Genomic DNA, 27044 nt, shown 5'->3' on the forward strand with positions numbered 1-27044 from the left:
TGCAAAAGCTACAGAGAAAATATCAGATCTACTGTGAGAACTTCCCAGGAAACAGATGCACCCAAATATTCTTTTGCATGGTCAGTGACATGGGTACAGCACTAACCTGACACCAGTGACGCAGGTGAACATTAGATGAACACACCAGGCCAGCCGCTGTCTGAGTTTATCTGTACATGTTTAACCCTCACCATGACCTCACCAAGGAAGTGCCGATGGAACTGAAGCTCGAGAGGCTGTGTCTTACCCAAGGCCACCCGGCATTCGGTCAGTGAGAGAGCTGAGATATGAATACATACTCCAGAAGCCCTGGTGCCTACACCACTGACCCTGCATCTTACTGCCTGTTTTCATCTCTTCTCTAGAGCCAAGGCTAGTCAACAGGTATTCCTTGCCCAAGGTCATAGTTCTGGTTACAGTAGAGCCAAGCTTGTCTCCTCCTTGCCAAGTCAGGCTGTGGGAGTTCTCAAGGGAGAAACCTGGCTATGATAAGAAGGCAGTGCCAGATGCAAAGAAGGGGCATGGAGTTGCATCTAGGGGGTTCTGTGTGCGTGTTAAAACCAAGAAGAAAAATTATTATTGAAGGTCAGTTATGTGCCCTTCATGGCTCTAACGCTTCTCTCACAATGCTATATTTAGATCTGTTATTGTTCAGATGACAAAACCAAGGCTGGGAGGGGTAAAGTAGGTATTTGTGGGATTAGCGACAGAAATGTGATTGGAACTTGTGTCTGCCTGCTTTCTTTGGCTCACCTGTTGCCCCGCTGGACCTGGTAAAAAGACTTGCTTCCTCCTGCCTACAGCACTTTTTCAGATTGACTTTTTCAGAGACATGTTTACCTGTGTTCTGGAACTTTCTTTCCTCCCTGAGGTTCCCTTCATGAACTTCTGGGTGGGTTCTCAGACTGTTTGAGGTGGAACTGAACCAGGTGACCTCTTCACCCACCCCACCTCGGGGCCTACATTCTGTCCAGACAGAGAGGAGACAGTCAGCCCTCCCCTCTGGCTGCCAGGAAAAGCAGGGGAAATGAAGGGGCTGAACCTCCTGTGGCTGGGCCAGCCAAGTGCCAGGAGCCCCAAATTTGCATTCATTGGACAGAACCAGGTTTTGCTCATGCGTCTCACTTTGCTCACTCTCGTACAACCGCTTTGGTGTCTCTTACTCCCTTTGCTCTCTGGGGCCCAGACTCCTTAATGTCCGTGGGAGGGAGGCCAAAGCCTCTCAGCAGCACCAAGGCCCCTAAACCAGGCCCCACCGTGGCTTTCTCACTGCCTCTCTTCCTCATTCTGCTCACTGGTGCCTCTGAGGGTCTTTGGAGAGCTAATACTTAATTCAGATGGTCTCTTATTTACAGTGACTTTCCGTTAGGTTCTGCATCTTGGTTCCCCCAAATGTTGTTTCTATAAATATCTATCTGTCCATTCTTCCATCTATCTATATACCTGTTTGTCCAGTTACCCATCTGTCTGAAACCTAACTCTTTCCTCACTGCTTTTTTGGGGGAGGGGTTTTAAAATCAGTTTAGAACTAGGTTCCTTTCCCCCCAAATACCTTCATGAAATTTAGTATTTCATAATACCAATAATAGTGATAATAATAATAAAGTCCTAAATATTAAGCACTCGTTACACACACACACACACCCCTGATGCTGAGAGTTGGACCATAAAGAAAGCTGAGCATGAAAGAATTGATGATTTTAAACTGTGGTGTCGGAGAAGACTTGAGAGTCCCTTGGACTGCAAGGAGATCAAACCAGTCCATCCTAAAGGAAATCAGTCCTGAATATTCATTGGAAGGACTGATGCTGAAGCTGAATCTCCAGTGCTTTGGCCACCTGATAAGAAGAGCTGACTCTTTGGAAAAGACCCTGATGCTGGGAGGGATTGAGGGCAGGAGAAGGACAGGACAGATGATTGGATGGCATCACTGACTCAATGGACATGAGTTTGAGCAAGCTCTTGGAGATGGTGAAGGATGGGGAAGCCTGGTGTGCTGCAGTTCATGGGGTCTCAAAGAGTCAGACATGACTGAGCAGCTGAACAACAGCCTCACTTTATCCTCACAGTGGCCTTTGGAGTTACCCATTACTACTACAGAAGAAACTGAAGTTCAGAGAGGCCCAGCAGTGCAGGTTACAGGATTTGAACTCCTGGCTCCCAAGCAGTCCATACTCTATAAAACGGATTCTCCTGACTTTCACGGCTAATTCACCCCTCGTTTCTGGGGTACACATCTGCTACCCCCATCACCCTTCTGTGTGGCTTCTGGTTTCTTCTAATCCTTACTTTAATTGTTCTTCACTTATATTTATTGGGAAATGACATTAAGAATCTGAAAGTAAACAGGCCCATTTCACTAATTCTTACTACTGCTCTGTAGTATTTTATTTGTGTGGAGGAAACTTTTTGTTTCCTCAGAAGATGAGACATCTCAAGAGGGTTTGGTATGATGGAAAGAACTGTGTCTTGGATCAGAAGAGCAAGGATCAAATCCTGGCACCACCTCTTATTACCTATGGAACTTTGAGCATATGACTCAGTGTCCTTGGCTACAGTTTCTTTATTTGCAAAATGGAGGTAGTAACAGCAATACTACTGTGTTCATCACATTGTAAGATTTGGTTCATTTTAGTTAAATCCAGGAGGACCTTGGATCTGGGTTGACAGATGCATGGGGTGTTTTCTACCTGGCAACTCTCCTCCAGCCACAACAGACACCACCGCTCAATGAAGGCAGGCTTTCCTGCTGAGCTTAGGGCGGCTTCATCATTCTCCATGCAGCAACCAGAGCTGGCAGCAAGATGAAACTCACTGGGTAACCCCAAAGGAACTTTCAGTTCTCACATTCTGTGGGTTTGATACAAGGCTACTTAAAGAGGATGGTAAATTATGGATGAGGTGGTTGGATCGCGCCAGATGAGCTGAGTTGGTAAATATACGATGGGAATGAAACCGAGACCCACCACCGAGAGAGTGCTGAGTTCTATTCTGGCAATCTCTGGAGTTGTTCCCTAGAGCAGCTGTTTGCAGTTGTGCCCCTGGAGCCCTGCTGTCCACAGGGGTATCTGGGGTTGCAAATGTCAAGCATTTTGGAAGAAGAGAGACGGGGAGAAAAAGGAGGAGGAGAAAGAAGAGGAAGAGGGAGAGGTGGAGAAGAGAAAAGAGAAGGAAGAGAGCTTAACTCATTCCTTCTCCATATCAGTAATTCTCAACCAGGGGTGATTTTGCCCCTGGGGGCCATTTAGCAATGCCTGGAAATGTTTCTGGTTGTCACAACAGGGGGATGCTGCTGACCTCTATGAGAAGAAGACAGGGATGCTTCTAAACATCTTACAGTATACAAAACAGCCTTCCATAACGACGAATGAATTATCCAACTCAAAAAAGTCAATGTGCCAAGTTTGGGGAACCCTGTACGAGATTGAAGCAACTCCAGGATGATCCCTTTTGTGCAGGGAGCCCTGTGGACCCCTAGAGACAGGAGGTGGTACTTCAGTTTATGATGATGTGGGCTTCCCAGATGGCTCTGAAGAAACTTCCCCTTCCCTCTTCCTTTTACTCATCACTAAAGGCCTCAGGGCAGAGATGGGGCAGGGACCTTCACCTTCATTCTTACAAAAACGCCACGGCAGAGGTTTCTATGATTTCCCCAAGATTCCACAGCGAGGAGGTTCCAGAATGGGATAGACACCTCATGCTCTTGGATCTTTGTAACACAGCCCACTCCAGTCAGTGTGACCCCTGATTCTGCACCCAGCAACCTGCAACAGAGGCCCGAAGCCAGGTGAAACCTCGAAGGGCTGGACCAAGCCTGGTGTTGTGTAGGGGTCTGGGATTTGTTATAGTCGAGTATGGTAAGACATGCAGACACGGAAATGACTGTCATGAAGGAAGAAGTGTCTCATGCTCATAGTCCCCTAAAGCAGGAGGCACAGAATACCACGATGTGGGGGTCCCATGGGGAAGCATCATGGCCAGTCTAGAGGCAGAGGGAGCAAAGGGAAAATGTGGGCAAGAGCCTTTATTATTGTGGTTCCACTGAAAGGAATAGGCAAGTCGTGATGAGCACATTCTGGATTGACTAATCTGAATCATCTCAGCAGGCTCTGGGGTGTAGGGGCTATCCCTGGTTGTCTGGCACCTGGCCCTGGGTTGTTGGGGGTCAGGGGGAGATAGTGGTCGAGAGTGAGAGCCTATTTGTTGTTGATGTTCAGTCACTAAGTCCTGTCTGACTCTTTTCCACCCTGTGAACTGCAGCATGCCAGGCTTCCTTGTCCTTCACCATTTCCTGGAGTTTGCTCAAACTCGTGTCCATTGAGTCAGTGCTGTTATCTAACCATCTCATCCTCTGCTGCCCGCTTCTCCTCTTGCCCTCAATTTTCCCTGTGAGGGCATGGGGTGTTTTCCAATGGTGTTTTCCAGTGAGTCATCTGTTCGCATCAGAGCCTGGTAGGGAAGGTCATTCAGTATGGGCTCTGGATGGTTGTCTCACATTTGACAGGTGCTTTCTATGGCAAATCTTTACTTTCTCCAGGTTCTGCCCAACTCTGTGAGAGGCAGTCCTTCCAGGTTCAGTGAGCCGGAAAGATATGAAAGCATCAGAATACAGAAAATAAGACCTGCTTAGCACACCTCTCTAACCCCAAAGCCTCACCACACTGCTGCTTTTTAACAGTTTTTTTAAATAGAACTCTTTTGTTTCTAACTAAGTCTTATATAAAACCGAGTATTTAAGCAAATTAAAAAGTAAAAATTACTCTTCTGTTTGATGCAGAGCTTGGATGACTCTGAACCTTTGAACCTGCAGAAAGTATCCCACTCCATAGACATCCTCTTTAGAAGTGATCCTCTCACTCCTTCCATCCTGCTGCTCTCCTTGCCTTGGGTTCTGCCATGGGTTGGAAGAAGCCTAGGGGAGTATTAGAGAGCAGGGATCCTGTAGCCAGATCACTTGTGTTTGTACGCTTGATCTATCACCTCCCAGCTGTGTGACCTTGGGGAATTATATTTAATCTCATGCCTTAGTGCTGCCAACTATAAAGTAGGCATAATGATAATATCCAGGAGATGGTGAAGGACAGGGAAGCCAGGAATGCTGCAGTCCATGGGGTTGCAAAGAGTAAGGCACAACTTAGTGACTGAACGACAATAACGACAAAGGACCTGCATAATGGGCTACTGTCAGAATTAACGCACGCAAAGCCGTTAGAACAGCGCCTGGCACATAGTAAATGCTTAACCATTATATATTGTAATCTTAATATAAATATAATTAGTGATATTAGATTATAAATATGCTATATTATAATTATTATGTTGCTGCCAGAACTATAAGGTTACACATACAATTTTCAGTCCTATTGCTACTAGCCATGCTTAGTACTATCACTCCTTTTGTCTCTTCCTCTCCAAAGACTAACACCACTGCCTCTCCTACTTTTCTTCTATTGCTGCTACTTCTACCATTGTTCCCACTGGGATAACCATTCCCCCCTCTGCTACTGGGCATTGCTGCCATCAAGTGAAAACAATGTCAACTAGATCCTGAGAGTCAAAGAAGGTGTGAAGGAGCAGAAAATGATAGGAGCCACTGATGGGCCACCATGAACACGTTCACCTTGGTGCTCTCGTACCCTCTTTGAATTTCTCTTGCTCCAGGTTTAGGGCAGGTTAGTAATAAAGTCCCAGGCCTGTGGGGCCGTTATGGATGAAGTTGTACAGTGGTTCTACATTTGTGTTGTGTTTTTCCTGAGCCTGCAGGGTCAGAAATGACCCATTACAGCTCTTGGTGGCCCTGGATGTGTAGACACCCTCATGACTCAGGAATGTCATTGGTTCAGCAGCTCATAAGGGCTGCCTGCCCCCGGAATGTGGACAGAGAAGCCTCCTCGCCTTTGCTTCCCTGCATGTGAGTGCATAGACTGCAGGGGGCTCCTGTCCCCTGACTCTGACCCTGGCAGTCCTCATTTGGGGATTAGATTCACACTGACTCTGGGCTCTATCTGGGTCACACTGTCTTGGAACTGCTATGGCCCCTTGGGAAGGAAAGGAACATCTGAGAAAGAAGAACTAGGCCTTTAAAAATGTAAGTCTCTGTTGAGGAAAAGGAATTGGGAAAACAGCCCTTTTGCAAGGAGGAAAATGGCCTTGGGTTCCCCTTTCCCAAGCCCAGCCTTAATTTGGAGATATTTCACAGTGGCCTTTTGAAGGGGTGACCAGTTCATACCAAGCTGCCTTAAATGCTTGGAGCAAAAGCCTGTGGGGACTTGCAAATCACCTCCGGGAAGAGAAATTAGCTGTGTCTTGTCTCAGAACTCCCAAAACCGGCTCCAAAGTAAACACATAAGCTGTGCCGGCAGGGAAAGCATGGCCCCTTTTTCTTCTTCATTTTAGAAACTCCATGTGTGCATTATTTTAAATAGGCGCCAGCACACGAGGCCCTTTTAACAGGATTGAAAACAGATGGGGCCTTAGGCTGTTCGGTAGCTCTCAGAAACTGACATGGGAAGTGCTAAGCCATCTTGTGTCCAGGCGACGTTCATTTTCTTCTTGAAGCACAAGCCTGGCCAGGCCTCTCATTCCCAGGGAGCAGGAGTCTGCTTCCTGCATCAGGTGTGTCAGCAGGGGAAGGAAATATCTCCTTTCACTGCATTTACCCGTGTTTGCATTTACTTAACCCTCTGGCAGCCTGGGAGAAGAGAGACTTGTGCTAGCCTTGAGACCCCATGCTTCTGGAGCTGGAAGCATTGGGTTTTAACTTATTATACATGGGATTATTACTCTCCACAACCCATGCCTCTCCAGAGGCTCACAGTCTCACTGTAAGTGATGGCCAGCCTTCGCATGTCTATACACCCTTCATGGTTAGACTTCCCTGGCCTTCTTCCTGCTCTTGTCTTTCTTGCTTACTCTGATCCAGTCACACTGGCCTTCTCACACTGTTCCTTAAAATCAAACAGCAGGAAACAAGTGTTGATGAAGATGTGGAGAGATTGGACCCCTTGTACATTGCTGGTAGGAATGCAAAATGGTATAGCTGCTATAGAATACAGTATGGTGGTTCCTCAAGAAGTCAGACAGAATTACCACATGACCCAGCAATTCCACTCCTGGGTATATAGCCAAAAGAATTGAAAGCAGGGACTCAGACATGTTTGTTAACCCATGTTCATAGCAGCATTATTTACAGTATACAAAAGATAGACGTAAAACCCAAGTGTTCATTGACAAATGGGTAAACAAATGTGGTATATCCATACAATGGAATATGATTCAACCTTTAAAAGGAAGGAAATTCTGACATATGCTACAACATGGACAAACTTTAAGTCAAATAAGTCAGACATAAAGGAACAAACATTGTATGATCCCACTTATATCAGATACCTAGAATAGTCAAATTCATAGAGACAGAAAGTACAGTCGTGGTTACCAGCAGTTATGGAGAATGAGTTACTGTTTCTTGGACTCAAGGGTTTTGTTGGGGATGATGAAAAAGTTCTGTGGTTGGATGGTGGTGATGGTTGCACGACAATGTGAATGTATTTCATGCCACTGATTTATACACTTAAAAAACAGTTAAAATGGTAAATTTTACATTGCAGTTATTTTACCACAAAGAAACAAACTTGGAAAAACTCAGGCAAGCACACCCTGCCTTGAGCTTGTGCTTTTCTGTTCTCTTTGCCTGGAACCCTCTTTCCCGAGGCATCCGCATGGCCTGTTCAGACTCTTGGCACCCGTGTCGCCTTCTCAGAGGTACTGACTGCCCTCTCTGAAGTGGACGCTCCATGCACACATCTCAGTCACTCTGAGTCATGTCACTCGCTTCATTTCTCTTCACAGCATTTAGCACCCAGAGGCTGACACTGTGGTCTTTCTGAGGTGTCCAGCGCTCAGGCTGTAGGGGGCAGCAGGGACTCCATGTCTGGGGTTTAAACCTGGCCATGTCTTCTGCGGCCCACGTGGAAGGAGCAGCAGGCCTTCATCCTGGTGCAGGGCTTTACCCTGGTCCCTGGATGTGTGGACTGGATCAAGGGAAGGAAGGTGAGAGGAAAGCCTCCTGGGAAGCAGCTCTAGGGCGAGAATGTGAGGCCCAAGCTGTGGGCAGCAGCAGGTAGAAAAGGAAGGTTGAAGGCTTTTTTCATTTCTACAGCACTGAAATGGCGTTGGACGTGTAAAATGAAAACCAAATAAAGGAAAGCATGTTAAGGTAGGAAAGAACATTTTAATTTCTCAGAGCTTTGATGGATGAGATGTTCTTGTCATCACATTACAAGTTTCCGTTTGGGGAAAAAATCTACAGAAATAAATTACATCAGCCCTACTTAAGCTCCTTCAGTATCTCTGCTCGCCATACTCGGCAGGCTAGGCTCATCAGCCCCCAGGCAGCTCTTCCCAGAGCTCCAGCCTCACCACCTCACCGTCAGGGTCACACCCACCTGTGATACAGCTGCCACACATGGACTCTGCTTCTGCACCTTGATCTCCAGGCCCCTGAACCCATCCACCAACCATCTGGAAAAGTTTGGGGAGACGTTCACACGTGCTTTGTTTAATCCTATAAACACGCATTTCTGAGCATTCAGCAGAATGGTACTTACACCTGTGGAACCCAGCGCAACAATGAAGAGAAGTAGATGTCAAGGGGACATGATTCATCGTTCTTTTCTACATAGCTAAGCTATGGTCTTAAAATCTCTGAACATTTGCCCGATCTGTCACAGGCAGCAAAAGTTTGTTGCAGGTGGCAAAATTCATTTCTAGGTCTCTCAACCTTATAAAAGCTCTGGAAATGGGGAGAGATGAGGCTCTGGCTGTCCCACCATTCTCTCCCCCTGAAAGCTTCTTCCTCTCCCTCCCCTCCTTCTCCCCCTCTTCCTTCCCCCTTTCTCCCCTCACCTCCTCAATCCTCCTCCGCATCCTTCCTCTCCCATCTCCTACCCTCCTCTTCCTCCCCCTCCTCCCTCTCTCCTTCAGCGAACACTTTCTATCCTTCGGACATTATCAAAAGCTCTCCCTACCCTTCAGGTTTTCCCTGGCAGAGGGAAAATGACAGTGGATGTTTTACTTTGATTCTCAGATGCTGTTGTTTCAGTCTCTATTCTTGGCACAGTAGTGCTCAGAAAAAGAAATAGTTGTTAAGTTAATGAATTAATGGATGACTTGAGTTCAGGTAGCTTTGTGATCTTGGCCAAGTCATTTTCTCTCTCTGTTTCTCATCCACTAATGAGAATGCTAATACCTACTCTCGTATCAAGAGGTCATTGTAATGATCAAATTAAAGCACATAAATGTGATATCTAACATTGATTATTCATTTTTCACTTAGGCACCTTGCTAAGGACTCTTAAGTGGATATTAATTCCATTTAATGGAATCCATTAATTCCATTAAATGGAATTAATCCATCTAATGCTCACACCTGCCCTAGGAAGGTACCATTCTTAACCTCATTTACAGATGAGGGACTAAGGCTTAGAAAGGCTAACTTGTCTAACGTTGCACAACAAGTAAGGGGTAAAACTCTGATTCAAACTCATGGGGTGCAATTCTAAAAACCTTCACATGCCAAACACTTTGTAAACTGCAAGTCACTGCTACTGATTTTTTTAAAAATAATATGGTGAACTCCAACTAACTTTGGATATTTTATTACTTGAACATTTAGGAATGTAGGTTTTGTCATTTTATTTTTCTCTATTTATGTGTATTTTGACATGTTTTTATCTCTCCATTACCTGCCTTCTACACACACACACACACACACACACACACACAAAGAGGGATATTAAGATTTTTTGATGAGCAGAGATGCCTTTGCATCTGCCTGCATAGCTGGGTGTTTGGCATGGGAGGTGGGCAGTACTGCCAGGCAGCTCTCACTGACCCAGCGGCCCAGACCTTTCCTGAGATGCCCAGTACTGCTTCTGCACAATATTTCCTCCTCTGGAAAGGTCCACTGAATGAGTCTTCAGACATTCAAAGCCTCTTCTGTCTGCAAGGTGAGTCTGTACTAGTGGAAGAGAGCTCAGCCCTGAGATGCCAGCCAAGGAAGTCACTGAGCCCTCCAGGCCTCGGAGCTGAAAACACGGCCTATGCGGGAAACCGACAGGAAGCAGTTCTTGCTGAGAGCAGGCTTCGGGCCGCCTGCCAAGTACTTGCTATCAGCAGGGCAGTTAGAAGGAGCAGAGCGGTGAAAGGGGGACCTGTGGGCTTCCCCAGCAGATGCTGCACACTCATGTGGGAAAGTGTAAGAATTAGAGCTCTGCCAGTTAAGACTCGAGCCACCCCAGATAAGCCGCTTGGTCCAGTGTGAAGGGTGTCAACTTTGAACAAAGTCACCCTGCTTCCCTGGGCCTCACCTTTGACATCTGCAAAATGGGCATCTGTTCAGTCAGTGATATTCACAGAGCACCTGTCTTGTTTCCCCAGACACTGGTTTAGGTGCTGGGCTAGAGCTCTGAGCAAAACAGACAAAATCCCTGCCCCATGGAGCTTCTGTTATAGTGAAAGAAATGGACGATTAAATATTCCATTGGGATGGATGTAAATATTTATTTCAGAGGGCGGTGAGCGCTGTAGGGGAAGACTAAGCTAGGAAGTAGCTTGGAGCACAGCAGGTGCTCTGTGGGAAGGTGCCACTAGGGGCGCCAGGGAGCAGACGCGTGCTGCCAGCTCTCAGAAGCAAGGTTTAGAGGCTGAGGGATTGGAGGTTGGAGCATGCTTCCTGTGCTTGATAATGGAAAAGAGGCCAGCATCGCATGGCGATGACAGAGTGAGTTGAAACCGGGGCAGACAGAGGATGGTGGAAGGAGGTGTCAAAGAACCTAAATCCTGTAGGAGCTCACAGCCTGCGTAAAGCTTGGGTGTTCTGTGTTTAATGTTTTATTATTGTTGCTGCTGTTTGTGCTTTTAATGAGTCTCTATAAGACTCTGTGAAAGAACTTAAGAAGTGAAGGAGAGACTCCCCTGGTGATCCAGTGGTTAAGACTCCATGCTGCCTATGCAGGGGGCCGGAGTTCAATCCCCAGTCAGGGAACTAGATCCCTCATGCCACAACTAAGAGATCCTCCATACCACAGTGAAGATCCCAAGTGCTGCAACTGAGACCCAGTGCAGCCAAGTAAATTAAAAAAAAAAAAAGAAATGAAGAAGATCACAGTGCATGCAGAATGCTGATTTATTTTAAAAGGAATTTGTTAATAACACAGTTTCCTTCCCAAGAGTAAACATAACAATATGTTAGGGATTACGGTGGAATTTTGATGAAAACTTGCTAGAGGACTTACGAATGCCCTAATCCTACCTTGACAATCACTACCACCACCCCTTTTGCAGGTTCCTAAAGTAGACAAAAACACAAGGAGGAAGAGCAAAGAAGTTTTAGGGGACCTAGGCCCAGCACCCCTGTGCAGGGTTACCTGAATCAGCTCCAGACCAAAGCAGTGCAGCATCTTACCTGTCTTTAAAGCCAAATGTCCCATTTATGAGTGTTACTAACTGTGCTAAGTCACTTCAGTCGTGTTGGACTCTTTGTGACCCCATGGACTGTAGCCTGCTAGGCTCCTCTGTCCACAGGATTCTCCAGACAAGAATACTAGAGTGGGTTGTCATGCCCTCCTCCAGGGGATCTTCCCAACCCAAGGATCAAACCTGCACTCTTAGTTCTTCTGCATTGGCAGGTGGGTTCTTGACCACTAGCGCCACCTGGGAAGCCCTACTTACTAAATACATATTACTAAATAATTTTGAGGTACCACAAACACAGTTATGAGAAGAGAGAGCAGGACATCTGGGCTTCTTTGGAATCAGAGTTCAGTGCTGGAAACTCAAGGGAGAGAGAGTGGCTGAGAGCAAAATGGGTGCTGAGGGTGGCTTCTCTGAGGAGCTACAAGGCAGGAGAGAGGAAGTTAATGTGAGGCCACCCACTTCAGCAGGCTCTCAGCTGGAGAGAAGCAGAATGTGGACTCCAGAATCACATGTGATCGCCTGGCTTTTTGACCCAGCAGTGAACTTGCCCAGTGTTTAAGGCACATTATGATGTCCTGAGCACTAGATTAACAGTTCGTCCTTAGGAGGTGAGAAAGGGTAGAGAAAGGGCAGAGGATGAGTTGTCCTAACGTTAGGGAAGGTCCTGGAGGCTGCCCACCTTCTGCCATCAGCTCAGTATCTGTGTGTCTCTCTTGTCTCTCTCTTTTACCCTCCTGCAAATTACAAAGAGTGTCTAAGGCCTTGGAAAGGGGCAGACTGTAAGGGTTTAAGTGTACAGTCTGGACCAGATAGGTCTTCACTAACTAACAGGAATTTCCAGTATCTTATCAGCCTCCTTTGGATTCCAGAACAATCTGTCTGCCAGCATCTTGTCTTTCTCAGGAGCTCTGGACAACAGCTCTTTGTCAAAATCCTTCCTCCTTCAGTCAGGCTTCACGGTCAAGGCTGATAGCTGCTACCTCCACATTCCCACACATTTTCGGTTTCTTGTGTACATTCCAGTCACTCATCCAACTCCAAGTCCCAATTTCAGTTTCTTTCCCATTGATCTGTTGGCATAATAGCATCCTTCAACTTATTATAATAATGATGATTGCAATCACCATTTTGTACTCTGTCATCAACGTCATTGCAAATGCAATTATCGGTAACTAAACATGAATACCCCATGCTTTCAGTGATATTATCTGCTTAGCATCACATACTTTCTAGGTTCCAGGGAGAACCCATGAAAGACTCTTCAGGAAACTGAATGTATTCCATCTTGTTTGTGTGTGTTGTGCACACTCATGAGTGTGTATGCATGTGTTTTCTTGGAGCTGGACATGTGTTTAATTATAAACAGGTGCTTGTATTCCCTTGTGATTGAGGGTGCTATAGAAGAGGTCTTGTTAAAGGATATGATTCCAACCATAACTAGCACTGATAATAGAGCCTGGAACTTAGAAAGTGCTATGTAAATACTTGTGGTTAAATATTTATCACTCTTATAACACAACCTTTTGTGTTTCCCAGTGGTCTCCCAAAGATGACTATACCCTAATCCCTGGAATCTGTGAAAATGATACTTAGAAGGGAAATGATGATGTGATTACAATTATGGACTGTAAGATAAGAAGAGTATATCTGATTATCCAAGCGGGCCAGTCTGACCACAGAAGGCCTTAAAAACAGAACTTTCTCTGGCTAGGGAGGAAGATGTGACAAAAGGGAAGTCGGAAAACTTTGGAGAATAAGAGAGACTTGACATGCCATGACAGGTTTGAAGATGGGGCGTACAATGTGACAAGGAGTGCAGACCGCCTTAAGGAGCTGGGACAGTCTCCTAGCTGAGATCAGCAAGGAAGTAGAACCTCAGTCCTATAGCTGCAGAGAGTTCAATTCAGCAAACTTGGAAGCAGATTCTTCCCAAAACCTCCCAGAAAGAGCCCAGATGGCTGATACCTTGATTTTGGCTTTGTGAAACCTAGAACAGAAACCAGCTGAGCTAACATGGACTTCTGATGTATATAGAGCAGTGAGACAATACATTTGTGTTGTCTGCAACTGTTACATGTGTGATAATTTGTTGTGGCAGCAATAGAATACTAATAGAGTACCATTTCTTCATGGGGAGCTCAAAATCCTCAGAATTGGCCTCCCACCCACTTTTCTAGCTCTGTCCTATTGTATTCCTCCACATACTCCACGCTCAAACAACAGAAGACATCTCACTGCTTCATTAACCTGAGAGCCCTGTGTTCTCAGCTGTGCTTTTGTTCATGAAAACTTAGATTGGGCCTTTCTCCTCCTTTCTACCTGGAACCACCCTCCTCCTAGCTATGGTCTAGTGGATCTGGCAGTGGGGCAGTTTCAGAAGGTGAGTTATTTAGCATGTGTAGGTATTATAGTCGTCCATTCATCTACAAAGTATAAAAATAATGTTTCATTACACAAGTATGTTTTCAACACCTCCTGTGTACCAGGAGCTGGATATAAAGTGGTAAACAAATTTCTAATAAAAGTATGATTGCTTGGCATTTCTTTGCCATAAGGTATGCTGTGGTAATAGTATTTTCCTTCTATCATCATTGGGAGACACTGGTTAAGAAAGAAAGAGAGGTGAAAATGAAACCGACCATGGACATAATTGACTCAGTTGATGATAACTCATTTTGAAGATGAAGAGGATTAAAGTGGAGAGAGAAAGAGGGGTTTGCCTAAGGCCATACACTTGGTCAGTGTTAAATCTGAAATTTAGATCCCTTGACCCCAGACTTCAAACCAGTTTCTTTTCCACTATTCTTTAATTCCTCCATGTAGATGCTTAATAAAAGTCATAAACAGAAAAACTCAGATAGTCTAGCATTTTCAGGTATCATTGAGATCAGTGTTGAAAACCTCCCACACCTAGTTTTAACAAGTTTAACAAAATACAAAGAACTTACATATGCTGCTGTGAAAACCTACCTGTCTTCAATGGTGTCCATGACCCAACAATTTCACTCCTAGGAATATACCCAAAAGAAATGAGAGTATATGTCCACCAAAAGAGATGTACAAGAATGTGCATAACAGCTTTTTTCTTAATAGCCAATGACTAGAAATAGTCCAGGTGTCCATCATCAGCAGAACAGATGAATGTATTATTGTACAGGAGGGCATGGCAACCCTCTCCAGTTTTCTTGCCTGGAGAATCCCGTGGACAGAGGAGCCTGGCAGGGTACAGCCCATAGGGTCCCAAAGAGTCATACACGACTGAAGAGACTTAGCTCACACACCCATGCAGGCGCTGAAGCACTACACAGAAATAAAATGATTTATTCTAAGCTCAACGGCATGAATGAATCACACAGATGTAATGATGAGTGAAAAAAGGCAAATACCAAAGAGTATATAACTCTGAGATTCATATGAAGTTCAAGAACATACAAAACTAAGCTGCAGAAATAGAAGATATCAAAGTGGTAGTGTCATGGTGTGAAAGTTGATATCAGTTATATTGAAATTGACAGAATATTCAGGGAGGCTGGAGTTGTTACCAATTTTCGTCTTGATGTTGATTGCTCATGCTAAGTTGCTTTAGTTGTGTCCAACTCTTTGCAACTCCGTGGACTGTAGCCCGCCAGGCTCCTCTGTCCATGGGCTTCTCCAGCCAAGAATCATGGAGTGGGTTGAGTTTTCCTTCTCCAGGGGATCTTCCCAACTCAGGGATCAAACCCACGTCTCTTATGTCTCCTGCATTGGCAGGCGGGTTCTTTACCACTAGCACCGTCTGGGAAGTTGATATTGATTATGCAAGCACAGATCAATTAAGATCCATCAATCTGTAAAATTAAAACTTGTGAAATTTAATTTAGCTATCCCTGTTTTTTTGAGGCATTCTTCTAAGGTTTACAATAGTTTTAATTTATCAGGATCTATGAGTTTGAGAAACTCTGGGAGCTGGCGATGGACAGGGAGGCCTGACGTGTTGCAGTCCATGGAGTCGCAAAGAGTTGGACACGACTGAGTGACTGAACTGAACTGAACTGAACTGATCTTTAAATAATGTTATACCTCTTTATATACAGTGTAAGGACCTTTTAACAGTACATTTCCATTTCCATCTATGTGTTATTGTTACACATTCTACTTCTGCATGTGTGATGAACTCCCATAATTCATACTATTGTCTTGCAGGCAATTATTCACCTTGAGAAGCAGAGAACTACACTTACACAAAAGGAATAGACTTCCTTCCAAGTCTGAGAGTATTTACAGATGCACTTTTTATGGAAAAATGTAAAGTGAAAGTGAGGTGCCTACAGGCATGGCAGACTGTAACAACTTGACCCTAATTCAAATTAAGAAGTCTTTGAAGAAAAAAGTCGTCAGAGCACAGGCTCAGTAGTCGTGACTCATGGGCTTAGTTGCTTCATATCATGTGGGATCTTTCCAGATCAGGGTTGAGCCTGTGTCTCCTGCATTGACAGGTGGATTCTTCACCCCTGAGTCACCAGGGAAGCCCAGCTGTCATTCTTTGCCTCTCTTTATATAAAGTATATTTTCCCCCTCTGATTGCTTTGAAGGTTTTCTTTTCATCGCTGGTTTGTTAGTAAGCTGGTTATTATGTACCCTAGTATGATTTTCTTTATGTTTCTTCTGCTTGGGAGTCATTGAATTTCTTAGGCCTATAGGTTTATAGTTTTCATCAAATTTGAAAAACTGAGCCTGAGGGGAGCTTCTGCAAAGTTGAGAAAGCTCTAGGTAAACTAGGACAAATTGGTCATCCTAGATCCAGAGCACACTGTGATCCAGGGCTCATTTAGCCCCACTACTAAATTTTTGAGAACTCTACTCTTATTACAAAGTCTTTACACTTTACCTGGTGAGAACATGAACTATCCCCAGCCCTGTGTGTGTTCTGGAGTGTTGAGTCTACTGTTTTCTGATAGTTCTGTCACTGGCCCTAAGAAGTTTCCTTTCATGCATGCTCATATCTGTACGCAGCCAAAGCCTTGCAGATCTGCCTGGAGACCTTTTCCTCTGCAGTTGTATCTTTCCTTTACTCTGCCCTGCAAATTCTAGCCATTTTTACTGCTGCTGCTGCTAAGTCACGTCAGTCGTGTCCAACTCTGTGCAACCCCATAGACGGCTGCCCACCAGGCTCCCCCGTCCCTGGGATTCTCCAGGCAAGAATACTGGAGTGGGTTGCCATTTCCTTCTCCAATGCATGAAAGTGAAAAGTGAAAGTGAAGTTGCTCAGTCATGTCCAACTCCTTGTGACCCCACGGACTGCAGCCTACCAGGCTCCTCTGTCCATGGGGTTTTGCAGGCAAGAGTACTGGAGTGGGGTGCCATTGCCTTCTCCAGCCTCCCTGAATTCTAACGTTTGACTCTTCAGCTTAGTGAGACTACTGGGCACTGATTGCATTCTCCCATGCCTGAAAACTGCCTCCAGGCAGTCAGCTAGGGCAGTCACAGAGGTAATTTCTTGTGTTTCCTTTCTGCAAGGTCATAGTCCTGCAATGCCTGTTGTTCAGTGTCTGAGAACTATTAATGTATTTTGTCTGGCTTTCCAAGTTTAAGATGAGAGTGTAAATACAGTCCCTATTACTCCACTGTGGACTTAATTAAGCAGAAATCTTTACTCTTTATATTGTATGCCTTAATATTTTAAAAATTGTCTATGTTATAAATATTTGAAAAGGTTGCTCTTTTTCTGTTTTTTTATGCATTTCAATTTACTCTTGCTAAGACAGTTAAATATTTGACTATGATAATGATAGCTGTTGACAGAGATCTTCCTCCTGTGTAACATGTCTCAGCTCTGTGCTAGGCGTCTCATATACACTATCTTGAATCTTTACTAACAGTTTTAAAGCTAGATACCACTGATATTATTGCCTCCATTTTAGAGATGTCAAAACTGAGATTCTAAGCAGTCAGTAACTTGACCAAAATCATCAGATATTGGGCAGTTACTTTTAAATGTAGTTTCTTTGAATATTTATTTATCTATACCACCATGCCTAGTGTATAGTAAAGAGACATCACATTAAAAATAATTGGGACCAAAATGTTTTTGAGGTCAAAAGGTTCACTTATGCAAAAAAGGCAGAAACATGACTCTCATAGTAGCACTTTATTTTGTGTATGTGTGCATATATGCTTGTAAGTATGTGTTTGCTGACGTGGATAAAGGAGTCTTACCTAAATCAATTGACATTCTTTGAACCCTGACGCCTTTGCATGCAATACTAAAATTGGATCCAATTTCCAGAATTATTTTATTACTTTCCTAGGATTATTGTAACAAATTACTACAACTTGGTGGCTTAAAATAAAAGAAATTATCCTCTCAGAGGCCAGAAATTGGAATCAAGGTGTCGGCAGATCTGTACTCCCTCTGAAGACTGTCCTTCCTTGCTTCTTCCACCTTCTAGTAACTTGTTGTTCCTTGGTTTTGGGTCAGTGTTAACTCCAGTTTCTGCCTCCGTCTTCATACAGCCTTCTTTCCTGGGTCCCTCTGCCTCCCCTTCTCTTCTTTTATAAATACATCTTATTATATTTAGGGTTCACACTCATCCAGGATCTGAGAGCCTTAGTTATATCTGCAAAGACTCTGTTTCTATACATAGTCACATTCACAGGTGTCAAGGGTTGGGACTTGGACATATCTTTTAGGGGAATCAATTTAACCCACTACAGTCTATGAGAGCTCTCCAGGCCCTGGTATTTAGGATTCTACCAGCAGGGTCATCCTGCTGTCTTGAAGGAGAGATAGTTGGATACACCTATGTTCATGTCCATGGGTGTTGAAGTTTTTAGAAAGAGAAATATAGGAAAGTGCTCTTTCTTTGCTACTCCAGCTCTCTGTGCTTGATCAAGCAGAGGCTTGCTGCCCTATAACCCAGGAATCTACCTTCTATGATTACTCATAAACTATGACTAGAAGACAGCTGCAGACACTCAGATCTGAACCAGATGAACTTCTGACTTGTATATCCAAGCCCGAGGGTGTCTTCTATCCAGGTATTTCTCTTTCCATTTGAGCAGCAAGATAGCCCCTGGGTCTTTGCCATCTAGTTGGAGATTTTACCATCCAAGATTCTGACTCACCCCTTTCCTTCATATTTCTTGTGCCCAGCAATTCTGTGTTGTAACTTCTTTTTCTCCACACAAGCAACAACTTTTCTTGCTAATTCTTCTTTGTAATCTTACCAATGAAATGTCTTGAACATGATGGGCTGAATTTTTAAGGCATTAGATTTAATAACTGGGTCATTACCACTGTTTACCAACCTGGCCTCATTAACAGAACTCTTTGCTTTTCACCTTTCCACAGCATAATGAGGTTATTAATTAAAACAAGAGACACAAGCACTCTGGGTTTGCTTTAATGCCATCTGGGAAGATAGCTAGGTCTTTGGTCATAATTTCTGGTAAATGATTCTAAGGGAATACATTTAAATCACCATGAAATGATATTTCCCTTCAATGTAAGCTTGTTTTTCTCTTTGAGTGGTTTATTTTTAGGTCCCTAAAATTCCCAGTTGCAGTCCACCTAATGCCTTATTTAGCTAAACAGTGGGGACAGTGGGGTGCTGCAGTTAAAAGACAGGCTGGAGCCAGGCTGCCTGGGGTTAAATCCTGGCTCTGCTACCTACTGTGTGACAGTGTGCAAGTTATTTGATCTCTCTCTGCCTTGGTTTTTCATGTAGACAAGTGTGAGGATTAAATGAATTCATACGTATAAAATGCTTAGGACAGTACCTGGCACATAGTGAGTGTTGCATGTATGTGAGCAGTTATTTTTATTCATTAAATCCAAAGAATAGCTCTTGGTTTCTGTATAAGTCAGTCTAGTATTATGCATTTTCTCGAGTGGGGTTACAGGTTGAATTATGTCTCCTAAAATTCATGTGTTAAAGTCCTAAGGCCCAGTGCCTCAGAATGTGACCTTATTTGGACACAGGTATGTGGAGATAGGATCTTTACAGAGATAATCAAGTTAAAGTGAAGGCAGTAGGGTGGGTCCTAACCCAATATGACTGGTAGAATGGATACAGAGATTTGCACAGAGGAAAAACCTACTGATAAGAGACAGAGAGAAGGTGGCCATCTACAAGCCAATGCGGAAAAACTTGCAACAGAGCCTTCTTGCACAGCCCCCAGAAAAAACCAGTGCTGCCCACACCTTGATTTTGGACTTCTAGCCTCCACAGCTGTGAGGAAGCACAGTTTTCTGTGTTTAAGCCACCTAGTGGGGTACTTTGTTATGGCAAACCTAGGAATTGGTTATAACATCAAGTCACTACCCCCAGGGAGCATATAATCTGGTAGGAGGGATGTATTCTTTAGGAAAGGGCTTCCTAGGTAGCGCTAGTGGTAAAGAAGCCACCTGCCAATGCAGGAGACATAAGAAACGCAGGTTCGATCCCTGGGTTGGAAAGATCCCTTGGAGGAGGGCATGGCAACCCACTCCAGTATTCTTGCCTGGAGAATCCTGTGGACAGAGGAGCCTGGCAGGCTACAGTCCATAGCGTTGCACAGAGTCAGACATGACTGAAGCTACTTAGCATACACACATTCCATAGGAATAGCAACAGAAATTTTTTAAGCTTGCACAACCAAATAAGCCAACAAAAAGATGAACTTAGAAGGATACAGAAATGTCTAATAAAGCACAAATGCAGCACTGTAGTTGGCACATAAACATGAAGAATACTCCTTAGTGGGGACCCAAATAAAGAATACTGCTTATATCTCTCGTCTCTGCCCCTCTCCTGGTAACTATGGAGTTCCTCTACACCACCACCTCCTATCTCTCTCCCCGTGCCTGTCCGCTCCCCTCGAGTTAGAGTACCTTCTTCCACCTTCAAGGAGGTAGAAATTAGTAGTGATGTAACCCTGGACATGTCACCATGCCTCTCTGCATCTCAGCTTCTTCATCTTTCACGTGAGATTTAAATGTATGTTTGGCACATATAAATGTTATGAGTCATTGGCAACCCTAGTACTTTGTGAATCCTTATTGTTTTGCTTTCTCTTTTAGGCCGAATTCTCAGAGTTGAATCTAGCCGCCTATGTTACTGGGGGCTGTATGGTGGACATGCAAGTCATGAGAAATGGAACCAAGGTTGTGAGGTAAGGAAGACCAAGTGCAGAAAACCTTCACTTCAGAGGTGTATATAAAGTACCTTCCAGAGCCAGCCCCTCTGTTTGTTGCCTGCAACCTAACTCCTGTGCTGCACATGCTTTCATGTATAGAATGTATGCTTCCAAAGAGCTGAGGTGTTAATGCACATTAATGACTAATGGCACAAAATAATATGGGGAAGCAGCTGAGTGAGTACCCTGGAATGATCCCTGGGCTTGGAGAAGGAAGATTTGGGTTTCATTTCTGACTTTGTGGCTCTGTTCAATAATATTATTTAGTCTCTCTTGCCCTCTGATTCTCATCTGCCGCATGATGATACTGAATATGAAAGTAGAAAGCAAGTATGTGAGAACACCCTATTGTTAATAATTATAAAGTGCTGTACAAATGTAAGACTTTTTTTTTTAAAGAGGCTGCATCCTGCTTCCAGCAGTAGGGAAGAATAAATGTTCAGAGACTCCCTTCCCAGGACATCACACCTAAAAGTACTGGATATAATATTCCCACCTACCCACCCAAATCTGTTTGTAATATATGCTGAACTAGACGGAACATGAGGGAATTCTTCAGAAGCCCAGGAATGTCAAGAAAGTGTAAATCTTGAGGAGCGATAAGTTCAGTTCAGTTCAGTTCGGTTGCTCAGTCGTGTCCGACTCTTTGCGACCCCATGAACCGCAGCACGCCAGGCCTCCCTGTCCATCACCAACTCCTGGAGTTTACTCAAACTCATGCCCATCGAGTCGGTGATCCCATCCAGCCATCTCATCCTCTGTCGTCCCCTTCTCCTCCTGCCCCCAATCCCTCCCAGCATCAGGGTCTTTTCCAACGAGTCAACTCTTCGCATGAGGTGGCCAAAGTATTGGAGTTTCAGCTTCAACATCAGTCCCTCCAATGAACACCCAGGACTGATCTCCTTCAGGATGGACTGGTTGGGTCTCCTTGCAGTCCAAGGGACTCTCAAGAGTCTTCTCCAACACCATAGTTCAAAAGCATCAATTTTTCAGCGCTCAGCTTTCTTCACAGTCCAACTCTCACATCCATACATGACCACTGGAAAAACCATAGCCTTGACCAGAAGAGCATATTAAAACATTTCTATCTAATTAAGTACCCAGAGAATGATACAGACCATGTCTTGTGAGGATTTAGATGGAGAAGAAATAGGATTCATATTTGGGAAAGTAGAGACAACAGGAATAAATTTGAGGAAAAGGTGGTATTTGTTCTAATACTTGTCAGATGGTAGAATATGGGCATTCTATGTGTTTTTTTTTTTTTTTTCTATGTGTTTTAAGAATAGGAAAGTTCTTGTACAAACCAACAGTCTTTGTACAAACAAAAAAAAAGGGGGAGTATGTTTAGGAAATTATGGTAATTCAACTAATTCAGCCATCATTTACTGAGCACCTGCTGTGTGCTGAGGAAGACCTTACATGGCTTCCTATTTCCAGTAATGGTAGACCAATTCTAGATTATCTGAAAACCGCTTCAAAGCTGGTTGTTAATAATGATATCTTCAAAGCCATCAAGGAGTTGACATGGTAGTAAGAACTTGCCAGGAAGAGAATGATGGGGAAGTGGAAATCCGGAGAGAGAAATGAGTACAAAAACTTCATTTTTCCTGTGAGTATTGCTAAGTTCAACAAACTTGAAAATTGGTTTTGATGGTCTAGCAGAGGCAAGGGAGAAAAAAATCAATACCCAGGGTTACTTAGGATGAAATGGTAGGGCCTCCCCAAAATAAGCTGAGACCTCAAAGAACTACATATCAAGGTAAATGTGAACCATAGGTATATGAGTCCTCACAATTCACTGCAGCTTGAATTGCACTTTGATTGACCTTCCAGGGAACCTTGAGCATTAATCTTAATTTATGGTAATCCCAGACATGCAAGAAGTAAAAGCAAATCCTTTGTAGTGGAAGGCACTTTCATCCTAGGCTTCAAATAATTATTCAGATAATTTTTTATATAATGGCTGCTGCTGCTGCTGCTGCTGCTGCGAAGTCACTTCAGTCGTGTCCGACTCCACAGACGGCAGCCCACCAGGCTCCCCTGTCCCTGGGATTCTCCAGGCAAGAACACTGGAGTGGGTTGCCATTTCCTTCTCCAATGCATGAAAGTGAAAAAGTGAAAGTAAAGTCGCTTAGTCATGTCCGACTCTTAGCGACCCCATGGACCGCAGGCTACCAGGCTCCTCCATCCATGGGATTTTCCAGGCAAGAGTACTGGAGTGGGGTGCCATTGCCTTCTCCGTGTATAATGGCTAGCACATAATAAAAAATAATAAGGCACAGACACCATAAATGAGAAGAAACAGGAAATATAGACAGCGGAAAGATACCCTCAAAGACACTATATATTGGAATGATCAGACCCACATTCTTAAAAGAAAAATATCCTACATATTAAGTTGAAAAAATCAGATTGGAAAATGTCTGCAAGGAATAGGAAACTATAAAAAAATGACAGAACAAGTTTTATTAAAATCAAAAAGAACTTCTAGAAAGGAAAACTACAATAACCAACATTACTAGAAGTGTTGTGTTTAATGACATATTAAACAGCATTGAAAAGGTGTTAATAAAGTGAAAGTATTTTATGAAATAAGGCAAAATAAAAATATTCATGAAGACCTCACTGAGGGAAATTGTAAAGTATGTACTTCAAGTAAAAAGAAAATGACATATAACATAAAACAGCAAGAAGACGTGAAGAGCAAAGAAGGTGGAACTGTTAATAAATGTTATCTTCAAAAAACAGTAGTAATAATAATATCTTGTGGATTTGAAAAATATATGAAGGATTAAAATATACCACAGTAAGTAGATTCTGGAGTTAAATAGAATTAAGATATTTTGAGGCCCTTGCATTATCAGAGAGGAAAGTCAATATATTGATTATCAATAGGCTTCAAAAAGTTAAAAATGGAAATTAAAGAATTAAAGAATAATTAAAGGTAATATCTGTGGTAATTACTAAAAATAGAAGTGGAATGTAGTACTTAAAGGTAATAAGAGAAAAATAGAAATAATAAGAGAAGACAAAAGGAGAAAAGCCAGTGCAAAACAGGTATTATAAATAACACAACTAGTGTGATAAATTTAAATCAATATATATCAACAGGCTGATAATCTGAATGGTGTGTACAGCAGTACTGGTTATTAAAATATTGACATTGTTCTACAGAAATTGGTTAATAGTCCCTCACCCGAGCCCACTGAATGTCTTCAGCCACCCTTACCCATAGATGGGCAGGGACACTGGACTACTCTTTGTCCCTCAGCTCACAACACTTCTGTCCCCCATCTCATATCCTTGTTTCTCCCATGGTCAGAGGACACCCAAACTTTGTAGGGGAGATTCACCCTTGGAAGCAGTAGTGGATTCAAGTTGTTGTTCAGTCACTAAGTCATGTCTGACTCTTTGTGACCCCGTGGACTGCAGCTCACCAGGCTTCCCTGTACTTGACTTTCTCCCAGAGTTTGCTCAGATTCATGCCCACTGAGTTGGTGATGCTATCTAACCATCTTATCTTCTGCTCTCCCCTTCTCCTTTTGCTTTCAGTCTTTCCCAGTGTCAAGGTCTTTTCCAATAAGTCAGTTCTTCGTGCCAGGTGGCCAAAGTATTAGAGCTGCAGCTTCAGCATCAGTCCTTCTAGTGAATGTTCAGGGTGGATCTCCTCTAGGACTGACTGGTTTGATCTGCTTGCTGTCCAAGGGAATCTCAAGGGTCTTCTACAGCTCCACAATTTAAAAACATCAATTCTTGGGTGCTCAGCCTTACTTATGGTTCAACTCTCACATCTGTACATGACTACTGGAAAAACCATAGCTTTGACTATATGGATCTTTGTCTGCAAAGTGATGTCTTTGCTTTTTAATATGCTGTCTGAGTTTGTCATAGCTTTCCTTCCAAGGAGCAAATAACTTTTAATTTTGTGGCTTTAGTCACCATCTGCAGTGATTTTGGAGCCCAAGAAAATAAAATGTGTCACTGTTTCCACTTTTTCCCCATCTATTTGCCATGAAGTCATGGGACTGGATGCCATGATCTTAGATTTTTGAATGTTGAGTTTTAAGCCAACTTTTCACTCCTTTTTTACCCTCATCAGGGGCCTTACCAGGGCTTCCCTGGTGGTTCAGATGGCAAAGCGTCTGCCTGCAACGCAGAAGACCCAGGTTTGATCCCTGGGTCAGGAAGATCCCCTGGAGACGTAAATGGCAACCCACTCCAGTACTCTTGCCTGGAAAATCCTATGGACGGAGGAGCCTGGTAGGCTCCAGTCCATGAGGTCGCAGAGTCAGACACGACTGAGCGACTTCACTCACTCACTTCACTCTCATCAAGAATCTCTTTAGTTCCTCTTCACTTTCTGCTAAGTGCTATCATCTGCATATCTGAGATTCTTGCTATTTCTCCTGGAAACCTTAACTCCAGCTTGTGATTCATCCAGCCTGGGGTTTCACATAATATACTCTGTATATAAGTTAAATAAGCAGGATGACAATATACAGGCTTGTTTTACTCCTTTCCCAATTTTGAAGCAGTCCGTTCTTCCATGTCCAGTTCTAACTGTTGCTTCTTGACCTGTATACAGGTTTCTCAGGAGACAGGTAAGGTGGTCTGGTATTCCCAGCTCTTGAATTTTCCACAGCATGTTGTGATCCACATAGTCAGAGGCTTTAGTGTAGTCAATGAAGCAGAAGCAGATGTTTCTCTGAATTCCCTTGCTTTCTCCCTTGCCTAGAATCAGAATATCACACTGATTAGGCGGGAGAGCCTGGGACCCAAGCCAAGTCAGTGAGAATTCATGTGAGACCTTTGCTGGAATTTTTGGGTGAGAGACATATTTATCCTGCTGGGGCTGCTGAGCCAGTGGAATGGTCTCCAGGAGCTGCTGGTGGCCATGGCTGTTTGTCCTGGAGGGAAGGATCTGCTAAGAATGAAGCAAAAGCAAAGGGAAACAGCACAGATAGAGAATAAGAGTCAGTGACCTGATGATGTTATCCAAGGCCCTGACTCCAGGCTCATCTCCAAACTAGAGCCAAAAAATAAATAAATAAGAAATCCTTTTTGACGAAGCCAGCTTGAATTGCACATACAGAATTCATGAATTTTTATCTACTTAACCAACACTTTATAGCATTTCCTATGTGCTAGGCACTGTCCCAAGCACTTAACATGTATTGACTCATTTCATCCTTTCAATAGCCCTGTAAAGTATGTACTATCACCATCCACATTTTCCAGGTGAGAAGACTGAAGTTGGGTAACGGAATCAAGGTCTCCAGCCAGAAAGGGGCAAAACTGGGATTCAGGCCTAGGTACTTGGTCCCATAGTGTTTGTGTCAACACCTACTGGACTGCCTCTTTAACAAGGGGAAGACTGTTTCATAGTCAGAGCTGCTTAAAGAGGCAGTAAGGGCTTCCCAGGTAGTGCTAGTGGTAAAGAACCTGCCTGCGGGAGACATAAGAAGCCCGGGTTGATCCCTGGGTTGGGAAAATCCCATGGAGGAGGGCATGGCAGCCCACTGCAGTATTCTTGCCCGGGGAATCTCATGGACAGAGGAGTCTAGCAGGCTGTAGCCCATAGGGTTGCAAAAGTTGGACACAACTGAAACAGCATAGCTTGCATGCACACAGAGAGGCATTAAAGTGGTATACGTTATGAGTAGTACACAAGAATACCATTAGACAAATATTGAGATCCAAGAATCTGAGTTTTTGACAGTGGGAACTTGGAAAAAGAAGAAGATACTCATTAGTAAAATGAAAACAAAACTGATGAAAGAAGTGAAAGTATTAGTCACTCAGTCCTGTCTGATTCTTTGTGATCCCATGTACTGTAGCCCTCCATGCTCTTCTGTCCATGGAACTCTCCAGGCAAGAATACTGGAGTGGGTAACTGTTCCCTTCTCTAGGGTATCTTCCCAACCCAGGGATCGAACCAGGGTCTCCTGCAATGCAGGCTTTTTTTTTTTTTTACCATCTGAGCCATCATAGAAGCCCCTATAAAACTGATAAAGGTAAGTATTAAGTCAGATTAAGAATGCTTCCCTGGTGGCTCAGATGGTAAGGAATCTGCCTGAAATTTGGGAGACCTGGGTTCAATCCTGGGTTGGCAAAATCCCCTAGAGAAGGGAACGGCTGCCCACTCCAGTATTCTTGCCTAAAAAATTCCATGGACTGTATAGTCCAGGGGGTTGCAAAGAGTCAGTTGTTATCAACTTAAGATAGACTGTTGTAACTATAAAATGTTTTAGGTAAGCCTCATGGTACCCATAAAACAAAATCCTGTAGGAGATACACAAAACTGAAAAAGAATTCAAAGCAAACTACTACTGAAAAGTGGGCTTCCCAGGTGTTGCTAGTAGTAAAGAACCTGCTTGCCAGTGCAGGTAGATATAAGCGACCCAGGGTTC

The 27044-nt window shown here is 43.8% G+C and overlaps 1 protein-coding gene across 1 annotated transcript in view; it reads left to right on the plus strand.

The window, feature by feature from the left end:
* Nucleotides 1-27044, plus strand: part of SYN3 (synapsin III) — a 461203-nt gene that overhangs the window by 71192 nt on the left and 362967 nt on the right. The window contains exon 4 of the mRNA XM_061125421.1: nucleotides 20516-20607. Coding sequence (XP_060981404.1) covers nucleotides 20516-20607 — 92 coding nt within the window. The remainder of the gene's footprint in view (nucleotides 1-20515; nucleotides 20608-27044) is intronic.

This window comes from Dama dama, chromosome 22 (assembly GCF_033118175.1).
Source record: "Dama dama isolate Ldn47 chromosome 22, ASM3311817v1, whole genome shotgun sequence".
NCBI lineage: Eukaryota > Metazoa > Chordata > Mammalia > Artiodactyla > Cervidae > Dama > Dama dama.